Consider the following 24,409-nt stretch of genomic DNA (forward strand, 5'->3'; position numbering starts at 1 on the left):
GACTAATTTTAATCTCCAAACACACCGCTCACCAGTACACATACTTTACTTCCCAAATTAACTTAAATTGTTAACGATAATAAAGATACACTGTAGGGTGCTCCCCTCCACCTGCTAAATGGGATGCCACCCAACTCATGAATCACATGAGAAAGCCAATTAGATCTTCAAAAATAATAAAGTCAAATAAAGGCACTGTCTAGAGAAAATAATAAATTTTGAATAAAGAAATTAAGGACAAAGAAAGTGGAGAATTAAATGACATAGTACTACTCTGACTTGATTTTTTTCTGAGTGAAGTTGCTGAGTGTGCCCTTAAAGTCAGCCGTCACTGACTAATACACTGCACTGCTGCCATCTACTGGTGAATGCGTTTTCCTTCCAGAGTGAATATTTGCAAAGAAAATTCGGTCACCACCTAATGAAACACAGTAACTGAAACGCAAGGTTTATAATGCAAAGGAATATTTTTCTACGAGTTTTGAAATCTTAAATTTCCATAGGTAAATTTAAATTATAATAACTTTTGATCCATGGTCCTAATAAAGAGAAATTCTACATAAATGTATAGGTTCAGTGTGTGTGTGTGTGTGTGTGTGTGTGTGTGTGTGTACAGCCAGTCAGGCTTTCAATTAAAATAAGCTGTGTTTGCCTCAGCATTTTTTTTACTACTGAATTTTCAAAGGTTCAGGACCTTCTGCCAAGTTGTCTTTGCTATGAAACGTCTTTTACCTAAGCCATTTTTCTGTCACTCTCCAACTCTGATAAAATTTAATGCAGAGTTTGTTGGGGACACTTAGGTACTTGTTAATCAGCTTACTGGTGGTATATTAAGACATTAACAACTAAAAATTAAAGCTAAAACAAGAAATAATAGATTCCTGACTATCTGAGTACAAATGTTCTATATTTAAAAATAGAAATTTCTAGGACCTTATAAGTAAAATATTAGGAAAGAATAAGCAAAGGTTTGTGTTAACTTTGAAAATTGTAAATCACACGGATTTTTTTTTATCAGATTATACGTTCCTCAATAAAATAATCAGTAGTCCATTGACTTGGAAATGGTCTTTGAAATGCCATTTTCTAATTGAGGAAGCAAATTCTCATTTCCCACAAAATGTGGCTGGCTGGCTGGCTGGCTGGATGGATGAAAATCAATAGATTAATCAATCAATCTATGGATAGATTTCACTCAGAATTTGGATCGCAAAATAGTTGCAGTCATTTATCAGTCCCCCATGATATATATTTTGAGGTCTACTCAGTTTTTTAAGATTTCTTTATCCTGCCCATCTAATCTTTTCCTTGACTCATTTATGTATCTTAACTTTAAAGAATAATGAGTTGCTTTTTCTCTCCAAAGCCTTAATAAAGATATTCTAATCATTTGCAGGGGGGTGGGGAGAAAGAAAGAAAGAAAGAAAGAAAGAGAAAGAAAAAGAGGAAGGAAGGAAGGGAAGTAGGCTTTTATGTGTGGATGAAATAATATTTAAACTTAGAACATGAATTTTTTCATTCAGTATACTGACATTTTTCCTTATATTCTCCTCTCCCTTTTCTTCATTCATGTTGAACGCTACTCCAGGCACAGGTAAGAACTTCTAAACCTCCTTCCTGGTCATGGCAGAGTACTGCTTGTTTTCTTTTTTACTCCTGACTTCCGAGAATGTATTTCTTTTCCTGCTATTGTCTTTTATCTTTTACAGGGAGAAAATATCACATTTTCCGTAAAATTTTTGTTCTGCAGCTGTTTCCTTCCCACCTACCCCCCCACCCCGCCCCAGCATGCTACCTGTGTTTTCTCACTTTAGTATCAGGACCGAGGTGCAGGGGCGGGGAGAACAAGCTTCATTTCACCAGCCTTAGAAAGGCAGTGACATCTCTTGTTAATGCTGTCATGTTTCTCCGAGGGAGAGGTAAAGGTGCAGGTGGGCTGAAGGTTGGTGGCAGGAAGTGCTCTGAACTGATTTGTATTCAGTCCAGGGTAGGAGATTAAAATGGAGGCCATTGAAAGATTAGGAGCAATGGCATTTCTCCTTCACTTTTTCCCTTCCCCACAAGTTGTAGGGTAATGTTTTACTCGGTAGTACTTAGTACTCTTTTAATGCAGTACCCGGTGTGGAGGTGATCGTTCATAAAAATAATGATAGATTCTATTCCAATGGTGCATAGTCTCTATTCTCACTTGGAATAGGTCAACTTTATTCACTAAAATTTGTACAAAAGGATAGCTCCAAAGGGCTATTTATATCTTCTGGAATTAGTTACACAAAACATGCATATACTAGTGTGTGTGTATAGGAAGTAGAGTTGAATTACCATAGATTTTGAAATTATTTTAAAATACCTTTTTTCTTTAATGGTTGAGCCAGCTGTGTTGCAGTGGATTACGGTTTATTTTCTTGATTTAGTCATTCTTCTCATTGAGAAAAAAAGCATAATTGGTTCATTGTTCTAAAATCCTGAAACCAAACACACCAGCCTAACTGTGGAGTTTTCAGCCTTTATGGGCACCAGTGCAAGACAGTTGGTTGTTGTGTCATGTGATCCTCCCTGCTTTGGGCTGTAACTGTAATATGAGGCCAATTTCAGACCTCGCTTCTAAGCCCTAAATGAATAAGGGTTAGTTTTAAAATGGTTTTATTTCTACTTATTTATCGTTTAATTTAGTTTCACATATGGAATGCAAAAAAATATATAAATTCTTATTGCTATATACATTCATTTGGAAAACAGGCCAAGATATATTTCTTTGAAAACAGCTACTTTTATATGCTTATTTAATTCATTAATTCATTTATTCATTCATTCATCTATTCAACAAATCTCTATAGAATGCCTAACATATGAGCGCTCTGGCCTAAGTATTGAAGACGCACAACACCGTGAACAAGACAGATGGCCCATGAAATTACAGTCCTGTGTGGTGAGGGGCAGTACGGGACAGTGTGCGATGTATCCCGGGTGCTTTGTCATGTCACATGTGCAACTGTAATGTAATATAGGATCAAGGATCAAGAGAATACAACACGGCTAGCCTTGCCCGTAACTGCTAGAACTCTCAAGAGATTTTTCTATATTCCTCTCTTAGAATAATGAGCCATAAAGGAGAGGAGTGAAAATAGCTAAACAAGAATACAGGGTGTGTTGTGATGTGAAGTGCTCCCGCTCGCGCTCATCGGGTGCCCTGAGGAGAGACCCCTGAAAACTGTGTGTGTTTCAGGTGTATGAGGTGGTCCCTTGCCACAGTGACTGCAACCAGTACATTTGGGTCACAGAGCCGTGGAGCATCTGCAAAGTGACCTTTGTCAACATGCGAGATAACTGTGGAGAGGGCGTGCAAACCCGGAAAGTGAGGTAAGGCCGAGCCTAATTGCACAGAAACAAAACGCGCCACCCCCCCCAACCTCACATGCGCCAGCGTGAGCTCTCACTGCTCCTCAGTCTCCTGCATAAAACTGTCTTTAGTTTTATTTCTGGGGAATCTGCATTCATGGAATATTCTCAGGGGATCTGCTTCAAGCAGCAGGTTGTGACACTGGGCCTTCTGACAAGAAGCCTCACTTCAAGGTGCTCCTGAAAAGAAAGATCCACATGCTGAATGCAAGTTGAACTAATGCAGATTTTTCCAACCCCAGTGACTTTGTTCTTAAAGGCCAAAAATATTTCCGACTGCTTTTTATTGATAAACTGTTAGAAACTCTTGCTCCTTTGTATCGTCAAACTGGCTAACTTTCAAAAACTCCCATCTCCTCCAGGAAGCCTTCCCTAATACCTAGTGCTGCTCATTTGTTCTGTGGGTGCACTGCCCAGTAGGGTAACCACTAGCCACGTGGGGCTATTTCATTTTAAATTTAAACTAAATTAAATTAAAAATACATTTCCTCAGCCACACTAGACACATTTCAGGTGCTCCCTAGCCACAGGTGGCTAATTCTGTCAGCAGAGGTAAGAGCATCTCCATCATCACAGAAAGTTCTGTAGCACGGTGTTGCTCTACGGTATCCCACATACCACTCATTGTTTCTGGAAACATCCATTTGCTGTCTGTCATTTTTATTAAACTCTATAACTTTCTCCAAACCAAGACCCTGTCGTAGAAATTCCCTAACACCTAATACAGTTTTGGTACTCATTAAATTTTCCCTACGGTGTCTGCATATGACCCTTAAGGGTTCTGTAACCCTACGAAACAAGTGTATGAGGTTTTATTATCTCCACTTTATAGAGTAGATTCAGAAGTAGCAAGTAATTTACCAAGAACACCCATCTAGTAAAGTGATAGATTTGTCACTCTTTATACCAGTTTCTTTTAACCCTGGTGAGTGACGCACAGGTAAAGACAAGTGTAAAAACATCCAGAACTCGACAATTCAAGTTGTGGACAAGCTCTGACCTAACTTTTCATGAATTTAAGGTTTGTATTTCTCAATAGAAAAGTAGAGCAAATTAACATTTGTATCATAAAACTTCAGCACACTCTGTGTAACTTTGCTTCCAATAAAAATAATCTCTGTTTCTTTTTTCACAAGCCCTCTGAACTCTCAAGATATTTTTCTGAGGGACTTAAAGGTGGATGAGGGTTAGGAGGTAATAAGTCGGTAGGGAAACGTAAGGGAAAGGCGGAGATTCCATTTTCCAACATTCCCTTCCAAATTTAAAATTTCCCCTTCAAATTTAAAAATATTTTCCCTATAAAAAGATTTGATTAAGTTGGGTTTTTTGTTAGTAAGAAAAATTATAATAAAGATCTGTTCTTTCAGCTTTCCCTTCAATGATCTGTGTAGATGTTGCTTTTTCTTGCTTTATAAAAAGATACTCTCAACATTTCCAAATACATCTTAAGCAGAGTAACTTTTGAGATCAATGTATTTTTTCAGTAAACATCTTTAATGTCAATAGAGAAAAGAGAAGGTCAGTATCGATTGTGATCTCTGATCATGCAATAATGTTCCTATTTGTTACTGATTGAGTAGTAAACCTCTCTAACCTTATCCTCTGCTAATTAAGGTCAAAATGTCCTGCTTATATGCAAGCATTGGGTGACATTTCAGGATAGATGAGTCTATAAGAGAGCAGGTACCAATTTATCCAATGTCATTCTTTCTCCTTTAGAATGCTATGATACATCAAAGCCTGGTGGCAAAGTGACTTTCCCTGGTGGGAAGAGAGATTTTTCACAGACGTATTTTTTTAGACTTTATAGCACCTGGTGACAATAAAAAAGAGATAATAAAAAGCAACAGATTTGGTTATTTTTATTGTTGCTTTTGACTTCTCTGCAGACAGTTCCTCCCCTTATCATCATACCCGTGGCTGGCCTCTGGTCCCACCCTTTGCCTCCAGCTTGGTTCTGTACTACGTGTTTCTAACACAGTTCAGTTTTCTCATAGCATCATTCCTTGTCCTATGGAAAGGAGAAAGGCCGAGAATTTGAAGAAAGCAAATGAACTTAAACTGCCGTCCTTTGCATTTAAAACTTGGTCCAAATATTAATTATGTATTCTAGAATGATTTTTAAAAACTGATTATTATGAAACAAAACGAAACCAGAGAGGGAGACAAACCATAAGAGACTCTTAATCGCAGGAAACATACTGAGGGGTGCTGGAGGGGAGGGGAGTAGGAGGGATGGGGTGGCTGGGTGATGGACATTGGGGAAGGTATGTGCTATGGCGAGCACTGTGAATTGCGTAAGACTGATGAATCACAGACATGTACCCCTGAAACAAATAATACATTATATGTTAAAAAAAAAACTACCAAATAAAGTAAAACATAAATAATCTGAATGTCAATAATAAGGGCATTTTTAGCAGTTGTGGCACATTGAAATGATGCCATTCAAATGTAGTCATTAAAAACTATATCTTAGTTGGGGCACCTGAGTGGTGCAGTTAGCATCCGACTCTTGGTTTCAGCTCTCAGGCTCCTGAGATCAAGCCCCGTGTTGGCTCTGTGCTGAGCGAAGAGTTGGCTTGGGTTCTCTCTCCCTCAACCCCTCAAATAAATCTTTAAAAAAAATTATATCTTAGAAAAATAGTTAATGATATGGAGAGATGTTCAAAATGATTTTTTAAATGGTACAAATAGTAGGTAAAATTTGCTCTATTTAATGAAATAAAATATATGCTTACATAGACTGGTCTGTAAAGAGTAGTTTTCTCTGAGTGATAGAATCATGTGATTTTTTTTGTTTCTTCTGATTTTCCCAAACTGAATAAATTAGCTATATAATAAAAAAATTAGAGGAGAAAAGCCTGTGAAAATGTAGTTTTATGTACATAACTACTTAATAGAGTATTGGACATCTGTCTTTAACTCTGGATCAATAGGTAATTTTGCAAGTTAATCCTTGTACTCTGTCAGTGCCTACCACGAATACAATCTTTTCTTAGCAGCAAGTCCAACTTTTGAGCACTAAACTCTGTTCCATGTTGTCTCAAAGCTGCTCCATGTCATCTCAAAGCTGCCGTCAACAGAATGTTTTTAAAATGCCATTGAAGATAGAACTTTTTTGTGGGGAACTAAACTTCTCCCAAAGAAATTTATAATTTTTTCTTCAGCGTTGAAATCAGGTATCTACATGTGCATATTTTTGTGGTTGCTCTTTTCTATTTTTATCCAGTACACACATACACACAAAAAAAATGCAGAAGTGGGTATTCGTAGAGGTATTTTTTCAGACTACAAACCCAATTAAGACGTGACCAAAAGCAGTTTTCCAGTCATTAAATGCATCCCACAGGAAAGCGACATTTCTCTTAAATGGGCAGCACTGTATAGAAAGGAATTTCTGCAGAGTAGATTTGTGAAAATGCAGTGTCCCCACTGATTGTAAATCCCTGGGAAGGGTGAGATTCCAGGTATAATTGATAATGTAATTAACCAACAGTTAAAAACATTGCAGTGGGTTTGAGAGGCTTAAGAACACAAGCCTGCCTTTTTAGCTCCCAACAACGCACTCTCTTCCCAAACCCGTTACTTTGGTTGACCTTCTCTGAGTTATAGATGAGGGACAAAGTTTTTCTCCTCCACTAGAAAACTACCTGGAGAGATTATTAACTACGCTGAGAGTGAAGTCTGGTACCAGCCACGTTAATTAGATCCCTAAGAGATGAGTAAACGAGCCTTCCATGACTGCTTACAAAAGAAACATAATAAAATGTTTGAATTTGTTCTGTTAAAAAGAACACTAACAATAAAAAAGGTCAAGATAGAGGAAGATTCAACCAACCACATTTAGAGAATCTGTGCTATAATTACTACTGTAATTGTGTTTTCACTTCTGGCTTTCTTTTAAAGTTATCAGCATACAGGAGGCTAAAATTACTTCTTAAATGACAAAACAACTTGATAAATGCCATCAGTTATTTTTGAAAATACTTAATGACATCTCTCACTAGGAAAGTTCAGTGTGCCTTATCTTCCAGCATGTATGAATCTACCTTCTCTGTGTAATCTGCCATTTCCTTCTCCAGAAAAAAAAGTGTATTACATTCCAAAATTCCAAAAATAAGCCCCTCGATGAATCTCCGTGGACCATGCCTCATTAGTGGGCATCATATATGAGTGTAAAAGACCCTCTTCTTTCAGAGGAAGATATACAGAGTTTATAATCCACACAGTGGCTTTAATTCTGAAAGATTATGATGACACAAGTGTACATTTTATATCATGCTGAAGCTCTGCAACTATTAATGAGGGGCAGAGATCCTTTTATGTCTTCGTGTTTGGAGAATTTTATTTCTTAAATGAAACCTTCCCACCTCCCAACCCTGTAATGATGTCTTGGAAAGAATCTTCTGTTGTATGGGTTGGCTATTGTTCTAGGTGTCCTGGTTCCTTCACTGAATAGGTATGTTTTCTTCTAGATGCATGCAGAACACAGCAGATGGCCCTTCTGACCATGTAGAAGATTACCTCTGCGATCCAGAAGAGATGCCCCTGGGTTCTAGAGAGTGCAAATTACCGTGTCCCGAGGATTGCGTGATATCTGAATGGGGTCCGTGGACCCGATGCACTTTGGTGAGATGATTGACCATGTATCAATAGCATTTATTTAATTCCTTACCACTAAAGCTTTAAAGCTATTAATAAAATAATTACTAAATTAGTTACCAAATTAGTTACGAAGGCAAGGGTGTTTTCTTGGCCACCTCATTCTGTGACTGTGCCATGTAAAGTCAGCAGTGTTTTGACGCACACTAGAACAGCTCAACGTCTTGCAAGCTTTAGGCTCCTCCATTCTCCTCCTGGACCCGCACAAAATGCCTTCAGATCGGCTTATAAATACACAGCATGTTAAAAACTACACTGGTGATCATGAATCCCTCCAGGTAAAGGGAAAAAGAATGAAGCTCTAGTAAAGATACTTTAATGGTGTCGGGTTATTGTCACCCCTTGCTTTTTGCCCAATCCATTTTATTTAATTTGTAGGCATAATCTTTCACACGGCGGGTATACTGCAGCCGGAGTATTGATACCAAAATGCAAAAGATCCTGGCAGAAAAGGGAAATGAAAGAAGAAAGCTGTGTGTCAGTGAATCTCTTTCTGCACACTGACTCTGTGTCTCTGTGCGCCTGCAAAGCCAGCTGAGAGTTTCAAATCACACAAAGCTTCTAGATTTCAACAGCCTGTAGGGGCTCTTCTGTGGGACCCTGGGAAGATCCATTTGAAACAGAACTGGCTGTTTAGGATTTCGGAAATTTGGCTTGGCCCAGGCACCTTCAAAATGGCATCAAAAAGCACAGGAAGAATACATCTAATGTGGAATTAATTTGCTGAAATACAATATAAGACAGTTGCAAAGAATTTATGATGCATGTTTTCAAGGCGAAATTAATTTTCTGTCCCAGGGTTAACATTCTTAAAGGTGCTGATTAGCAGCCAACTGAGAGCAGGAGCAAAACAGAGCTGCCAGTTGACGTGGATACAGGTTATATAGCAGCAAAGAATCAGCTGTTTCACAAGGGTATGCAAATGATTTTCTGTTCTAATTCTATAGCGTCGGATTTGAAGTTCCTGTTCTTAGAAACCAGATGTTTTCAGAACAAGACGGTGCCAGTAGCAGAATGGCAAGCTAGTCTTTTTTAACTGCTCAGTTGTGTTCCTGCACACGGGCATGTGCCCATCAGGACAATCAAGGTCACTAAAAGCTAGTTATTTAGTCACCCTTAAAATGGTTTTTAAGGTCTGAGAAACTAGATAGATAGGTAGATAGATTGTGGTTTCTATATTCATGATCTACAATAACGAATATGTTCACTCTTAAAATGGTTTTTCAGGTCCAAGAATCTATGTTCGCTAGATCGGTTGATTATTCTATATTATTGATCTGCAATAATTAGTATGATCATACATATGTGTTTGCATATATGTGATGTGATGTGTCTATTAGTATTTGACACACAGACTCTTAAGCATGTCATAGCTAGATGGGGCATTGGAAACTCATCTAACACCTTGATTTTATAGATGACGAAACTGAGGTGTAATGAGATTGTTCAAGTTAGCCAGTGGCCCCAACAGCCTCACTCCTGCTCCAGTGCTCTCCCTAATATATTAGTTCTCATGTGGCTGAGTATTCATCTTTCTGAGGAGCTGTATTATTCTTTGTCAGCCTTGCAATCAAAACAGTTTCCGGCAGAGGTCAGCTGATCCCATCAGACAACCCGCTGATGAAGGAAGAGCCTGCCCTAATGCTGTTGAGAAGGAGCCTTGTAACCTAAACAAAAACTGCTTCCACTATGATTATAATGTAACAGGTACGTGCATAATCATCTCATCACCGAGATAAAGGCCAGATCCCATGTCTTGCAGCTCAGCAGCATCCCCGTAAGTACTGTTCATCTCCATCTATGTCCCTCTTGGACATGGCTGCTTACTTTCCCAGAGATAATTCTTTATTTAATGACAGAAATATTTACCTATTTTTAAAAAACATCAAGATATAGAGAATGAAAGTATCACACATCGAGTCCTTAAGGTAGGTTGTGACTAGTCTAAGTGACCCTGTTTAAGACACCCTCCCACTTTGGGAAGGTGCAAGGAAAAGATACATCTTTCTCCTAAGTATCAGGTTTTTTGAAGGATAAACATCTTCTTCAGAAGATGTTTAATCACTGTAACATACCAGGACAATTCTTCGTGTGGGGCAATTTATAAGCACAATTAGTCTGATGTAAAAATGTTGGCAATCTTAAGCTACCAAAAAGTATATGAAGAAGATACTAATATTCCTGTATTATTAAAGGTACAGATGAAAAAAGAGGAGTAGGTTGTTTTTTGTTTTGTTTTGTTTCAGAAAAAAAGGTTCATTATGAATTCCGTTTTTTCCATAACCCTCATCTCCATACCATCAAGGCACATACTGTAGGAAAGAAGATAATGTGTTAGTTTATACGATGCAGGGCAACACTGAAGCTTATTTTGGCATTTTTCCCAAGTAATTCTCACACTAAAATAAACTCCAAAACTCATAAAATAACACATAGCAGTCAGATTGGCTTTTTGTTTCCTTGGGTTTTTCTCTTCAGTTTCCTTTGTTGATACAAAGAAGTCACAGTTCTCCAGGACACGCTACGCTACCCTGGAAAGAAATATGAGAGAATTATTTTGCAAAAGACATGAAATAAAAGAATTAAATAGATATGGCCAAAGTGATTTTGAAATAAGTGTTTATTTTAAAACATTGTAAGTATGGACAGTAAGTGAAATAGTGTTTTATTTGAATACAACAACACAGTTAAAGTACCACCCATTAATATTATGATTGTTTTGCTAAAATAAAAATAATGTTAAGTTTTAAATTTCTCCTTTCATTAGGAAAAAAAATTTTTAAAGTGACATTTGATCTGCAGGCCAAAGCCAGTTTCACAATATCACCAAAAGGCTAACTGTCAAGATTGTCAAGTAGACATGTGCCTTCAAGAATAATCCCTGTAGCTATGTGCGACCCCAGCAATTCCTTTTGGCTCTTGATATGTTCAAAGCCGGGACCCATATGCTCTGCATGTGGGATGATTGATTGTAGGGCTTAGGAAGCAGTTGTGAATTAAATATGGGATTCAGGTCATCAGAGTTTCATTTGAAATCTGTTTCATACGTAGCCTCTGTTCTGATGGGCTCCCTTCCTTTCAGACTGGAGTACGTGTCAGCTAAGTGAGAAGGCAGTTTGTGGAAATGGCATTAAAACAAGGATGTTGGATTGTGTTCGAAGTGACGGCAAGTCGGTTGACCTGAAATATTGTGAAGAGGTGAGAGGATACTGTGTTATATCTCTGCGAGTAAATTCTTCCCTAATAATTTCGATTCATGCTGAGCCAAGTGACCTGTGCTCAATGCAGCTCATTGCCAGCAGATGTTTTTCTGTACTATTCAGAGGCTGCTAAGCACCCTCTTGAAAAGAAATACTGTCCAACTACTGATTTCTACATATAATTTCCTGTATTTTGTTCTGCTTGGAGCCCAAAGGTATGCTAATTAGCCTATTTTGAAAGAAATGCTTGGGGAACAATAAGTAATCAAGGTGAATAAAGGCAATAAATCTTAATCAGACTACTCATCATCTTTTGTAATTTCATGTGAATTTTGTGTTGCCTGGGACACCTGCCAAGAGCCATCATTTATTCTCTCTGTTGCTAAACATTGATCACATGTGGTTTGGTAGCAGATTTTGATATTAGGATCTAATATCCAGCTGTGAGAGTCTAAGTACTCAGGTCTGGATGAGAGCTTGCAATTCAAACAAAGGAATGAAGTCTGCCGTTATATCTATGCGGTACAGAGAATTGTAACTATTAATTCTCCAATTTATAAAAGTAATGTCATCATTTCTAAGTATGACCTTATGAAATGTGAGGAAACATAGTTGTTGGCCTTAGCTTTCATGAAGCTATACTTCATGTTGTAATGATTTTGTCTGACTTCCATACCAAACAGGTACTCACATTCCTGACAGGTTTTAACTCCTCTTGCATCTAAGCCCCACCGGGTTAAACATGAACCAAGATAAGCAAGAGCCTCGACAGATCTTGAACACATAAGAGAGGAGCTTACGACCTCATTAGGGTTCAGTAGATGTGGTGACCATAACCTCTATCTAAACATCCCAGGGGTTGTATAAGCCCATGATAAATTGTTACAACTCCTGAGAAAACTCAAGATGGAAATATCGTAGTCCATTTGATATTTTTATTATGTGGCCCTAACAACTTTGTTATATCTGTCCATGGAAACGGAGCTCCCGAGCGTGCTGAAAACGAGTTGTTTACTTAATTCTGCTCACCACCATCTTATAATTTAGTGTATTCATACTTTAATTATAAATTTTACACCTGAATTAATTTGGTTTTGAAACTAGAAACATCAAAGTAATGTAACCATTATAAAAATAACATTAGTATTAATGAACATTATTATATAATGTCATATATTGGCTGAAGAGCTTTGATCTACTTCTAGTTGATTAATATATCTTTTTTGCAAATGTACATATAAATGTCCTCCTGGATCAGAATAAAATCTACCATGAATAGCTGAGAGCTTTGTGAAAGCTAAACCCAAATCATACAAAACCAATTTAAAAACATGACTATAGGACAGAGGTATAAATAGAGTCCTTTATTTCTTAAATGAAATGTGAGTAAAACCCTGAGAAATAACTAATTTCAGTTATCCAGGAGCCTAAATTTACTCTTATGCATTAATATTATGTTTGAATACTGTGGTGACAATTAGGGATTCAAATCCTAACGTTCTGGTAAATACTGTCTTTAGGGAGACTAATGCTTTCTCTGCAGGAATTGGAATAAACAACTCCTATCCCATTTTATCCATCCCCATGAATGCAGTAGTATTAAATAATAGCCCTGAGAAAAGCTGGCTATCTTTTTTAATAATGGATTGATTGCCTACCTACTAATACATGTGCAAACCCTACATTCAGCACAACAGCAGTAGCTAAGTCTTGCTGTGTCCCTAACAGCCAAAAAGAAAAATGTCATTCCTACCCCACAAAGAGGACAATTAGGGTTAAACCCATCTTGCATTTATACAGCATTTTTTTCTTTGATGTTTTTCTTTATTCACCCAATACCTAGTAATTGGTTTCTCCTTTCCTATTCTTTGATCCCTGAACAGATTTCTTTCAATTTATTTAGACACATATGTTTAGACAGATGAAAGGGTAAGAGAGGGCAAAAAGAATGGACAGAATAAATGTAAGAAAAAAAAGTAGCAGAGGGTTAAAATGTCTTACTACTGGCTGCCCTGAAGATCTGTACACAGACATCCTTTTCAATTCTGTAGTGAAATGAGTCCGTAGTAGCTGAATTCTGTGATTCAAACCCTCTCTCCATAATGTCTACCTTAAACGTTGCACATCGTTTTTAGCATATAATCACCTTAAGTTCTTTCTGCAACCTCCCATTGAGTTTAAGTGACTTTATGAGACTTTAATTGATATGGTAAAAATGGTTAAAAAAAAAATGTTATGCCAAATACTCAGCTTTGTCAAGTATTACTGGTGGAGCATATAATGGGAGCGCCTGCCAAGGTCTGTAGCTACAGTCATTGACCCGAGCCTCTCTCGGTGGATGACTTAAAGCCAAGAGCTATACTTGAACCACAACACAAGATTTCAGAAAAATTTTCTTTTGCCAGCTTTTGCTATGTTCATTAGACACTATAAACTTCCTTTCCATACAGAAATAAAACAAGATCTTGAAAATTCCCAAGGATTAGCCCCTGCCCCCAAAATTATACTCTCCTAACAACTCTTAAATATTTCTATTTTCATGCTACTTTGTACCCTGGACTTTTTAACTGTTTATGTATACAGTCGATGAGTTTGGAATCTCCTATTTTAAAAGTAGAATGCTTAAGTAAGGAACTCAATGCCCATGAAGTGTCACAATATTAGTATCTGATGAGAGGCTAACCAAAATAAGTGAATTATACTACAGTTAGCTGCTAAGTTTTGAGAAAGTAAAATCTTTGTAAAAAATATAAGTGTATATAAAATATTCATAATGAAAAAATTCTAGTGACCTATATTTCCTTTTGAAAGAGCACACATAACAACTATTATTTCAATACATTATAATATTAGTTTTCGAATGGTGATTTGTCTTTCAAGCCTTTTGCTTTTCAGTTTAATATGCATATATAAAAATTACATCCCAAAGATACAACTATAGATCTATATTTTGGTGATATTCTTGGTTTTTAACTAATGGAAAGTAATCATGCTTACACCTATTTGTTCCTTGTTTAGGGAAATTAAGCCAATTTGGAGACTAAAGCTACTTTTTTTCATTACTTATTTAAACAGTTTAACAGCACTGAGTAAACGGGCTCCTCCATTCATCCTCTGCCCTTTGCTCCCACTCTTCCGGGTTGAACCATTTTTTTTATTTTTAAGTTTGGGTGTTTGACCTCCAGGTACCTTTTTATTCTATTATGCATCTTGCTTTTTCTTCCTCTCCTTTCCACTACTATTCTTCTCTTCCTCCCTCCCTCCTTCTAATGCTACATTGAGCCACGCTTCCAGGTCTGTACAAACACATCTACCTGTCTCCTTTCAGCTTGGCCTGGAGAAGAACTGGCCGATGAACACGTCATGCGTGGTGGAATGCCCTGTCAACTGTCAGCTCTCCGACTGGTCTCCTTGGTCAGAATGTTCTCAAACATGTGGCCTCACAGGTTTGTTTGTACCTTCATTAACATTGGACTCCTGGTCAAGGAACAGGAAATAAAATATCCCTCAAGTCTTACCAGATAATCTTCAGAAAGGTTGACTCAGTGTCTTTATCTTCAAAATGTCTGAGCCTTACTCGTTCCTCAGATCTCTTCAGAAATGTCTGCGATGCCTTCTCTCAAGATAGACACTTGCACAAATACGTCACTAGAATTGTATCCCTCTGTATCTCTTTAAGGAAAAATGGTCCGAAGGCGCACGGTGACCCAGCCCTTTCAGGGTGATGGACGGCCATGCCCTGCCCTGATGGAGCAGTCCAAGCCTTGCCCAGTGAAGCCCTGTTACCAGTGGCAATATGGCCAGTGGTCTCTATGCCAAATACAGGTAATCAGATCTCAAGAAGTTTTATGGAAGTGTGTGTTCTTTATCTGCAGAGACTTGTTTTCAGAAATATTTTTCAGAGCTGACAGCATGTTTCCTCCTAAAGATTTAGGTGCCTTGCCATTTTGTAACTGTTTAATTAGTTTTGATAACAAGCAGTCCCTGTCCTGTGTTTTTAAAATCATCTGGAGACTGATTCATTTTAATGAAAATGTATTTGCCTGTCTTTGGCTAGAAAACAAATAAATTGTTCATTGTATACTTCATAGCTAGTATCCTATAGGACTTCTTCCCTAGGGTTACAAATGCTTCTTTAACTGCTCATAAATCAAAAGCAGTGGTGCAGAGATGACTGTAAGTGATGAACTCGCTAATGAATTATTTTTCTTTTCCTAATTAGTTATTTCTTCCTGCATTCCAGGATGCCCAGTGTGGTGAAGGGACCAGAACAAGAAACATTTCTTGTGTAGTGAGTGATGGGTCAGCTGATGATTTCAGCAAAGTGGTGGATGAAGAATTCTGTGCTGACATTGATCCCATTATAGATGGTAATAAAAAAATGGTGCTTGAGGAGACCTGCACCCAGCCTTGCCCAGGTAACAATACCAAAACAGAATTCATAGTTTGGTCATTTCTTACTAGCACCAGGGTTGAGAAGGGGTATAGTCTAAGTTGCATGTGTAGTCTAAGCTAAGACATGTCAGCAAGACTTCTCATTCAGTAGTATCTGTGCCAATAACTGGATACTGTAGGGCGGATGAAGGGAGTACTGCCAACTAAGGGGGAAGTCTGGGTCTCCCATGTGGCCTCTGACACCGCCCCTCCCCCCCCGGCCTTAGGCTCGTGCTTGACAGGGCAAGTATGAAAGAGAATTTGCACCTATTTAGGATTTCCAGGAGAGAGAGAAGCAGGGTCTAAACACATAATGGCGAAAGAAAGACGTAAGTCCTTACAATGAAAGCTTACCTTGGGTCCTGAATAGAGTCAACAACAAATTCACACATAGGTATATTGTAGTTAAAACAAAATTAAGGAGGGCATGTATGGTGATGAGCACGGGGTGTTATACACAACTAATTAACTGTTGAACACTACATCGAAAACTAATGATGTACTATATGCTGGCCAACTGAACATAAAAAACTCAAAAAAGATAAAATGTAGAAAAATAGTAAAGCATCAAGGAAAAAAGAAATTACCTGCAGCTGAAGGCAATCAAAATTATATTAGAATTCTTCTTAGTTACAATGAAATCCAAATGACAATGGAATATAGGCAAAGTGTGATGGAAAATGGTCATGAACCTAAAGTGCTAGCCCCAGCTACATAAATCAGGAATAAGAAAAATATATGATGGAAGAAAATATTTAAAGAAATTATTCCAATTCAAAGACACAAGGGGTTCATGCAGTAAAATGTGGAAAGCAAATATATATCAAATAGTTTAGAAATAATTGGCAGACAGTGATAACATTTAAGAATTTGGGCTTGATGCAGAGAACTTTAGGGTAGACAGAAGGTCAAAGTAAGTTCAGTGTCAAGCATGAGCCTAAGGCTTTGAGAAAGATTGGGGGGGGCAACAGTTTATTAGGCCAGGAAAGAACAAGATTGGAAGTAAATCGCCTATAGTTCTCCCTCAGTGGAAAGTTTTTATTCTCCCAATAAGAAAAAATATCGATCTCTTTAAGGAATGTGTTATTTCAAACAAGATTCCCCTCCCCCCCAAATAAAAAGGATTTGGCAAACAAATATTGGGGACAAAAATAAACCATACCTTTTTTATTTGGGTAGTCAAAATTTTAAAGACGGAGAACATATTTTCAAAAGTTTATTTTAATGGATTAAGTCTCTAAACACTAAAAAGCTGACAATACAGGTTGCTCATTCATTGTCATTTTACTTATTCTTCAGTAAGTGAATTATTTAAGGTGATAATATTGGCAGTTTCTAGTTTATCAAGATGAACTGAATGAATAAAATTAAACAAAGCAGATTAAACCAAGTGCTAGAGTTTGAGAGCATCCCTCATTGTGCATATTCAACTGTAACAGTCTTTATAGATACAGATAGGTTCATCTACTTCAGGTGAAGAAAGATCTTTTTAAAAAATCTTACTTTCTAGAAATGTTGCTTCTTAGACATTCCCACACCTGCTAATAATACCCTATTTCTGATCCAGCAATTCCCCTCTTCCACTTCCTGCCCCTCAAAGTGGCCTGATTTCAGTCTAGATCTCTCACACAAATTTAATAAAATCATTTTGCTTCACAGCAGACTGAGGTTGAGGCTGTGGCAGCAGGTAAGGGCTCTGGGCAGAGCCAAGGACTGAACCTTTGAGCTTCGATGTGCGAATGGCTACATAGTCAATAAAAGGTGACCAAAGCTATAAGTTGGTAAGGCGCATCTCTTCCAAAGCCAAATCTCCAGTGCCATTAATGGGATAATTGTGATACACACAACACGGAACAGTACTGGCCTCCTTGCCAGGCATTAGTGTCTACTTCCCTGTGGAGTTTCTCCTACTTGTTTTCATTATACTTCCTGCAGCACCATCACCCATTCATTTGACTATTTCTATCAAGTGTTACTGGAGGTCAGGCCTAGGGCTCAAGATTGGAGATACAGTGAGAGACAAATATACCCTGTCTGCATTGAGTTTACCTTCTAATGGAAGAGACAGTTGGTAATCTAATAGTAACATAAGTGAACAAAGACTGAAACTTGTCCTAAGGGACCCAAAGGAAAGCAAGATCCCAGAATAACATCAAACAGGGCAAACACCCCATTCTAATTAATTATAAATCCAGGAGGAGTCTGTGCTTCCTTTATAAATTACAATCTATGCATCTCAGTTCTTCTGTTGCTAGTTTTCTCCAATAATGGGTTTTAAAAGTTAGCATTATATGAGCTACCAAAGAGTCAAATACTAAAGTGGGGACATGCATTTCATATACTTGTCCTATCTTTTGCAGGCATAGTCTAGTTTATTATTACAATGGTTTGTATGGTCAAAATACAAAAGTATGTTTAGGACAGCTAATGTCTCACTCTCATTTGCTGTTATTAAATCTCTGAAGCCCGACATGGATTCTATGGTGGTTAGAATTATATAATTCACAGACAACTACTAAAAGATTTATTGAGTTCTAAGATACACCACGTCAAGTGCTATAAGCACAGAAGTAAAGCCTACTTGTAAAAAAGGTATGTTTTATTTCCCTGTAGTTTGCAATTGCTGAGGTGCAGTTATATTACCTTTAAAATTTTAATAGTTTCTTAAAAACTGAGTAACCCAAAAGTATTTAAACATGCTTTTTAGTTTTTTAACACTTCTAAAATTTACTAGAATTTTCTGCATTTCAGGATGACATCATTGACCATTAATGACATACTATAACAAAAATCACTCCACTTTACATCTATTAGTCAATAATTCATGTCTGACCAAGATTTCTTAATTATAGCACAAGACATGTTTTCATTAAGCAGATCTCCAGGCAACTTTGTGCTAATATTAGACATCTTCAGCATAATGTAAGGCAATATGAATTATGCATGTGGTGTGGCTGGAATAATTAAAATGATAAGAATCCCTATGGATTTGTGTCTATCATAATTTACTGTGTCCTCTGAACAGTATCACCAGTTAGTCCTGAAGAATGGATGGGTATATGGGAAAGATATTTCATTAACTCTTCCCTGTTCTCAAACTGGTTGAAGATGTTGGACACATGATGCACCAAGGTCCAGCAATTCCACTCCTAGGTATTCACCTAATGGAAATGCACGTATAAGTTCAAAGACTCACTCATACTAAAATGTTCACAACAGAATTCATAATAGAAAAAAATTACAACTCTCTATATGCCCATCACTAGAATGGATATCTAAATTGTGATACCTTTATATGCTAGAATGAAGTACAGCAGTAAGAATGATCAAAGTGGAACTACATAAATACATGTGGATCTTGTAAACATAAATGAGTGAAATATCTTTTAAAGATACGTAGGGTATAATTCCATCTATAACACAAGAAGGGTTTCTGAAATTCTGAGAATGCCCTGTTGCTTGAGTATTGGTTGGGTTATATAATAAGATTGTGAAAATTACATTTATGATATATGATTTTTCATGTATATTATTCTTCAATAATAGAAAAAAGAAACTGTAGATCAGATAAAATGACAAGCATTGTTGCCACTACTCCAGTTGGTCAGTTGTCTGTCTCACCTCCACACCTCTGGCCAGAAATAGGAGGGGGGAAAAAAGTATAAATGCCAGTTTTCTCAGCCTTGGAGTTCAAGTTCTTTTGAAATTGTGAACACCTATAAGACAAACGTTATATATGTATTTTGATTTTCACTGATACTACTTAGCAAATCGTTTGACAAGAGTGGTGGTAGGTTTTAATCAACTATTTTTTGTCTCTTAGGAGGTGAATCACAAGGAACAAGCTCCTTCAAGCCATAGTCTATCCGCTCCAAAAATAACATTAATACACACTTATAAACCACATGTAAACTTGTAAATATTAAATCCTTACCTAAACCTTTAAAATATCATGTATTTCCCAGTGAGGTTCAGAAATAAAATTACTATATGGCTGGCTATTGTTTTGGGGTATGTATAAACTACAAACCTGTGTTTTGCAGGTGACTGTTATCTGAAGGACTGGTCTTCGTGGAGCCTATGTCAGCTAACCTGTGTGAATGGTGAAGACCTAGGCTTTGGTGGAATACAGGTCCGTTCCAGAGCTGTAATTATACAGGAACTAGAAAATCAACATCTGTGCCCAGAGCAAATGTTAGAAACAAAATCATGCAATGGTGAGTGCTATAATTCATGAAATCTTTTCAATTTAGTTTTATGTTGACAGACAAAAAGAATTTTCTGCTCAATAAGTAATTTGCTAGGATCTCACTTAAGACTGAGAATTAAGAGTATTCTGAATTTTAAAAATTTATAGGAAGAAAAATCTTTCCACCCTTCATAAATTAGATATGAAAAGTAAAAAATATTTCAGTTTTATGAGCTATGGAAGACTGAGATAAGAGCACATTATTTGTACACCCAGGACAATCCTGATCATATATAAATCTAATAATATCCTTTATTTAAATCAAAGTAAACAAAAATCCACAGCAAAGTGAGGTTTTACTATATTCTTAGAGATTGGTAAAGTATTGGTAAGAATTTGACATGTAACACATGAACATACATGTTTACAGGTTTATGTGTGTATGTACATGCACATATAGAGCCACGCACCCAATATAAACAATACATGACATTTCCAAGAACCACAGAGCATTAAAATGTCACAGTGTGGGAACACAGAGGCAGTCTAAATGAAAACAAAAGAATTTATAGGGTCAACAAACAACCCTCTCCTTCCTGCTTGTGTTTTGAAACAATTAGGGAGTAGGACATTTAATAGCAAATAGAAGCCAAAATATTACTCTTATTACTGAAAAGTTGGAGCAGAGAGCCTAGAATGTGAAGGAAGAATGCTTAGAATAAAAACCAAATGGGCTAGATGACTTAAGAATTAGATAGAATCATCCACCTTGTCAGTTGTATCCTCCCAGATTTACCAACCAGATAAATCATTCCTTATTTCTAAGACAGTGTAGGTAATGAATGAAATACAGACACATGAAAAAATGCTCAACATCAATAGCCAGTAGGGAAATACAAATCAAAACCACAATGAGATACCACCTTGTACCAGGCAGAATGCCAAAAAGTCACACAACAGGAAACAAATGTTGGCGAGGATGTGGAGAAAGGGGAACCCTCTTACACTGCTGGTGGGAATGCAAGCTGGTATAGCTACTTTGGAAAACAGTGTGGAGGTTCCCCAAGAAGTTAAAAATAGAGCTACCCTATGACCTAGCAATTGCACTACAAGGTGTTTACCCCAAAGATACAGATGTAGTGGAAAGAAGGGGCACATGCACCCCAATGTTCATAGTAGCAATGTCCACAATAGCCAAACTGTGGAAGGAGCCGAGATGCCCTTCAACAGATGAATGGATAAAGATGTGGTCCATATATACAATGGAATATTACTCAGCCATCAGAAAGGATGAATACCCACCATTCACGCTGACATGGTTGGAACTGGAGGGGATTATGCTAAGGGAAATAAGTCAAGCAGAGAAAGACAATTATGGTTTCACTCATATGTGGAACATAAGCAATAAATAGCACAGAGGACCATAGGGGAAGGGAGGGAAATCTGCAGGAGGAGAAATCAGAGAGGGAAGGGGCTGGAGGGAGAGGGTAACAGGGTGATAGGTATGAAGGAGGGCATGTGTTGTGATGGCCAAGGGGTACATTATATATAACTAATGAATCATTGAACACTACATCAAAAACTAATGATGTACTATATAGTGGCTAATTGAACATAATTAAAAAAAAAAATCCCAAGGAAAGATTTGCTCAACCCAAAATGACAAAATTAGAAATCAATAACAGTGACAAAAGAAATCGCCCTATGCGCACACATCAGTAAAAACTAAAAACCACACTCTAGGGTATTACATATCAAATGGTATGTGGGAGGCAGCACAAAAGTACTTAGGAGAGAACTTAAAGCCTTAAATGCCTAAGTAGGAGAGAGAAGTTTAAAATGAGCTAACCACTGAGATGTTTTTAAAGAAGAGTAAAATGTAACTAATAAATTTAGTGAGGTAGAAAACAAGATAGTCAACAACCAATAGTTGACCAAAACTAAATAGACCACCTCATGGCAAAAATCAAGGGAAAAAAAAGGGGGGGGGGAGCACAATCAATACTACAAATAGAATAGAGTTTAGAAATATTTTTTTTTAATTTTGCTAATTATAAATACTTCAAGATAATCTAGAATGTTATTATACTTTATGCCAAGAGTAATTAAGAATCTACACCATGGCTTCTATAACTATTAAAATATTTATCAAATATTTACACATGAAACAAGCTAGAACCTAAATGGCTTTGAGTTTTACCAAAATTTAAAGAAACAACTCCCTTTTATGTGAAATCTTTAAAAATAAAGTCAAGTGGGAAAGAAAAAGAGGAGGAAAATCCCCCCAGTTCTAGGAGAGTATAACCCCGACAGTAAAATCAGTCAATAAAGTCACCAATAAAATAGATGTCAAAATCATAAAAGATTATTTTCTAAACAATCATTAATATGACTAATTATAATTTTAGAAGTACAAAGATGCCTAAATATTGGAAAAAAATTAAAGTCACAGTAACAGGAAAAAAAGGCATAGGATTTTTAAATATATGCTGAAAAGATGTTTATAGAATGCAACATTTAAACTTCCCAACTTGAACTAGAAGGAAATCACTTTACCTGATAAATGATATCTACCAAAACTAACATCATGTATCATAATATTTATTAGGGGAAACATAAGAGACATTCCCTTGCAGTCAATAACAAAGGAAGGATGCTCACTATGGCTACTTCTTTTCAACCTACTAAGAAGATTTTAGTCGAAGTACAACCAGAAGCTTAACAGTTGAAAACAGAGAAATAATCATTCACATTACTATATGATTTTCACATTAAAAATTTTAACAGAAACAAAATAGATAAAAATCATGATTAGCTCAATAGATACTTTTGACAAAATATAACATCCATTTGTGATAAAAACTCAACAGGTGGGCCTCAACATAACAAAGGCCATATTTGACAAACCCACAGCTAACATTATTATTCTCAGTGGACAAGCTCGTAATTGTTCATCATTAAGAAAGGAAGTACAACAAGGATGTTATCTTCCCTCACCACTTTTAGTCAATGTACTACTGGAAATCCTAGCCATAGCAATTGGATAATAAAAAGAAATGAAAAGCATCCAAGTTGGTAAGGAAGAAGTAAAACTGTCACTGCTTACAGATGATGTGATATTATACACAGAAAACTCTCCCCCCAAAAACTATTAGAATAAATGAATTACGTTAAGTTGCAGGATACAAAATTGATACATAGAAACCCACTGCTTTTCTATACACTAATAACAAGGTAGAAGGGAAAAAATCAAAACTCCATTTACAATTGTACCAAAAAGAATAAAAGACCTAGAAATAAACTTAATCAAGGAAGTGAAAGACTGTACACTGAAAACAATAAGGCATTGATGAGAGAAATTAAAGGCTACAGAAATAAATGGAAGGATAGATCATGCTTATGAATTGGAAGAATATTGTTAAAATGTTCATACAACCCAAAGCAGTCTGTTGATTAAATATAACCCCTACCAAAGTGCCAATAGTATTTTTCCATAGAATTAGCATAAATAATCCCAAGATTTATATGGAATCACAAAAGACTGAACAGCCAAAGCCATCTTGAGCAAGAGCAACAAAGCTGGAAGTAGCACAATCTCAGATGTCAAACTATACTACAAAGCTGTAGTAATCAAAACGGTATGGAACTGGCACAAAAATGGACACCTAGATCAACAGAACAGAATCTAGAGCCCAGAAACAAAACCACACTACTACATGGTCAATTAATCCACGAGAGGCAAGAAGATACGATAGGGAAAAGACCGTCTCTTCAATAAATGGTACTGGGAAAACTGGATAGCTACATGCGAAAGAAGAAAACTGGACCACTTTCTTAGGCCACACACAAAATAAGCTCAAAATGGATTAAGGAACTAAATTTAATACCTGAAACCATAAACTCCTAGAAGAAAACATAGGCAGTAATTTCTTTGACATTGGCCTTAGCAACATTTTTCTAGATATGTCTCGTCAGTCAAGAGGAACAAAAGCAGAAATAAAACTATTGGGACTACACCAAAAAAAAAAACTTTTGCAGAGATGGAAACCAACAAGAAGGCAACCTACTGAATGGGAGAAGATATTGCAAATGATATATCCAATAATGGGTTAATATCCAGAATATATAATGAACTTACACAACTCAGTCCACACAAAATCTAATGAAAAAATGGGCAGAGGACCTGTATAGACATTTTTCCCAAGGAAGGTAACAGATAGATGGCCAACAAACACATGAAAAGATGCTCAACATGACTAATCACCAGGGAAATGCAAGTCAAAACCACAATGAAAATTTCCTCACACCACTCAGGATGGCTAATTTCAAAAAGAAGTAAGTGTTGGCAAGGATGGGAATCCTCATGCATTCTTGGCAAAAACGTAAATGGGTGCAGCCACTGTGGTGAACAGTATAAAACCAAGATATGACCCAGTAATTCCACTTCTGGGTATTTACCCAAATAAAAGAAAGAAAAACACAATTCAAAAAAAAATATGCACCCCATGTTCACTACAGTATT

The 24,409-nt window shown here is 36.9% G+C and overlaps 1 protein-coding gene across 1 annotated transcript in view; it reads left to right on the forward strand.

Moving 5' to 3' along the window:
• The window catches only part of THSD7A (thrombospondin type 1 domain containing 7A), a 435,785-nt gene that overhangs the window by 395,697 nt on the left and 15,679 nt on the right, over window positions 1-24,409 (forward strand). The window contains exons 15-23 of the mRNA XM_008686526.2: window positions 1,589-1,594; window positions 3,227-3,360; window positions 7,878-8,031; window positions 9,627-9,771; window positions 11,147-11,262; window positions 14,593-14,710; window positions 14,944-15,089; window positions 15,508-15,682; window positions 19,742-19,915. Of these exons, the coding sequence (XP_008684748.2) occupies window positions 1,589-1,594; window positions 3,227-3,360; window positions 7,878-8,031; window positions 9,627-9,771; window positions 11,147-11,262; window positions 14,593-14,710; window positions 14,944-15,089; window positions 15,508-15,682; window positions 19,742-19,915 (1,168 nt within the window). The remainder of the gene's footprint in view (window positions 1-1,588; window positions 1,595-3,226; window positions 3,361-7,877; window positions 8,032-9,626; window positions 9,772-11,146; window positions 11,263-14,592; window positions 14,711-14,943; window positions 15,090-15,507; window positions 15,683-19,741; window positions 19,916-24,409) is intronic.

The sequence above is a fragment of the Ursus maritimus genome, unplaced genomic scaffold (assembly GCF_017311325.1).
Source record: "Ursus maritimus isolate PB19 unplaced genomic scaffold, ASM1731132v1 scaffold_3, whole genome shotgun sequence".
NCBI lineage: Eukaryota > Metazoa > Chordata > Mammalia > Carnivora > Ursidae > Ursus > Ursus maritimus.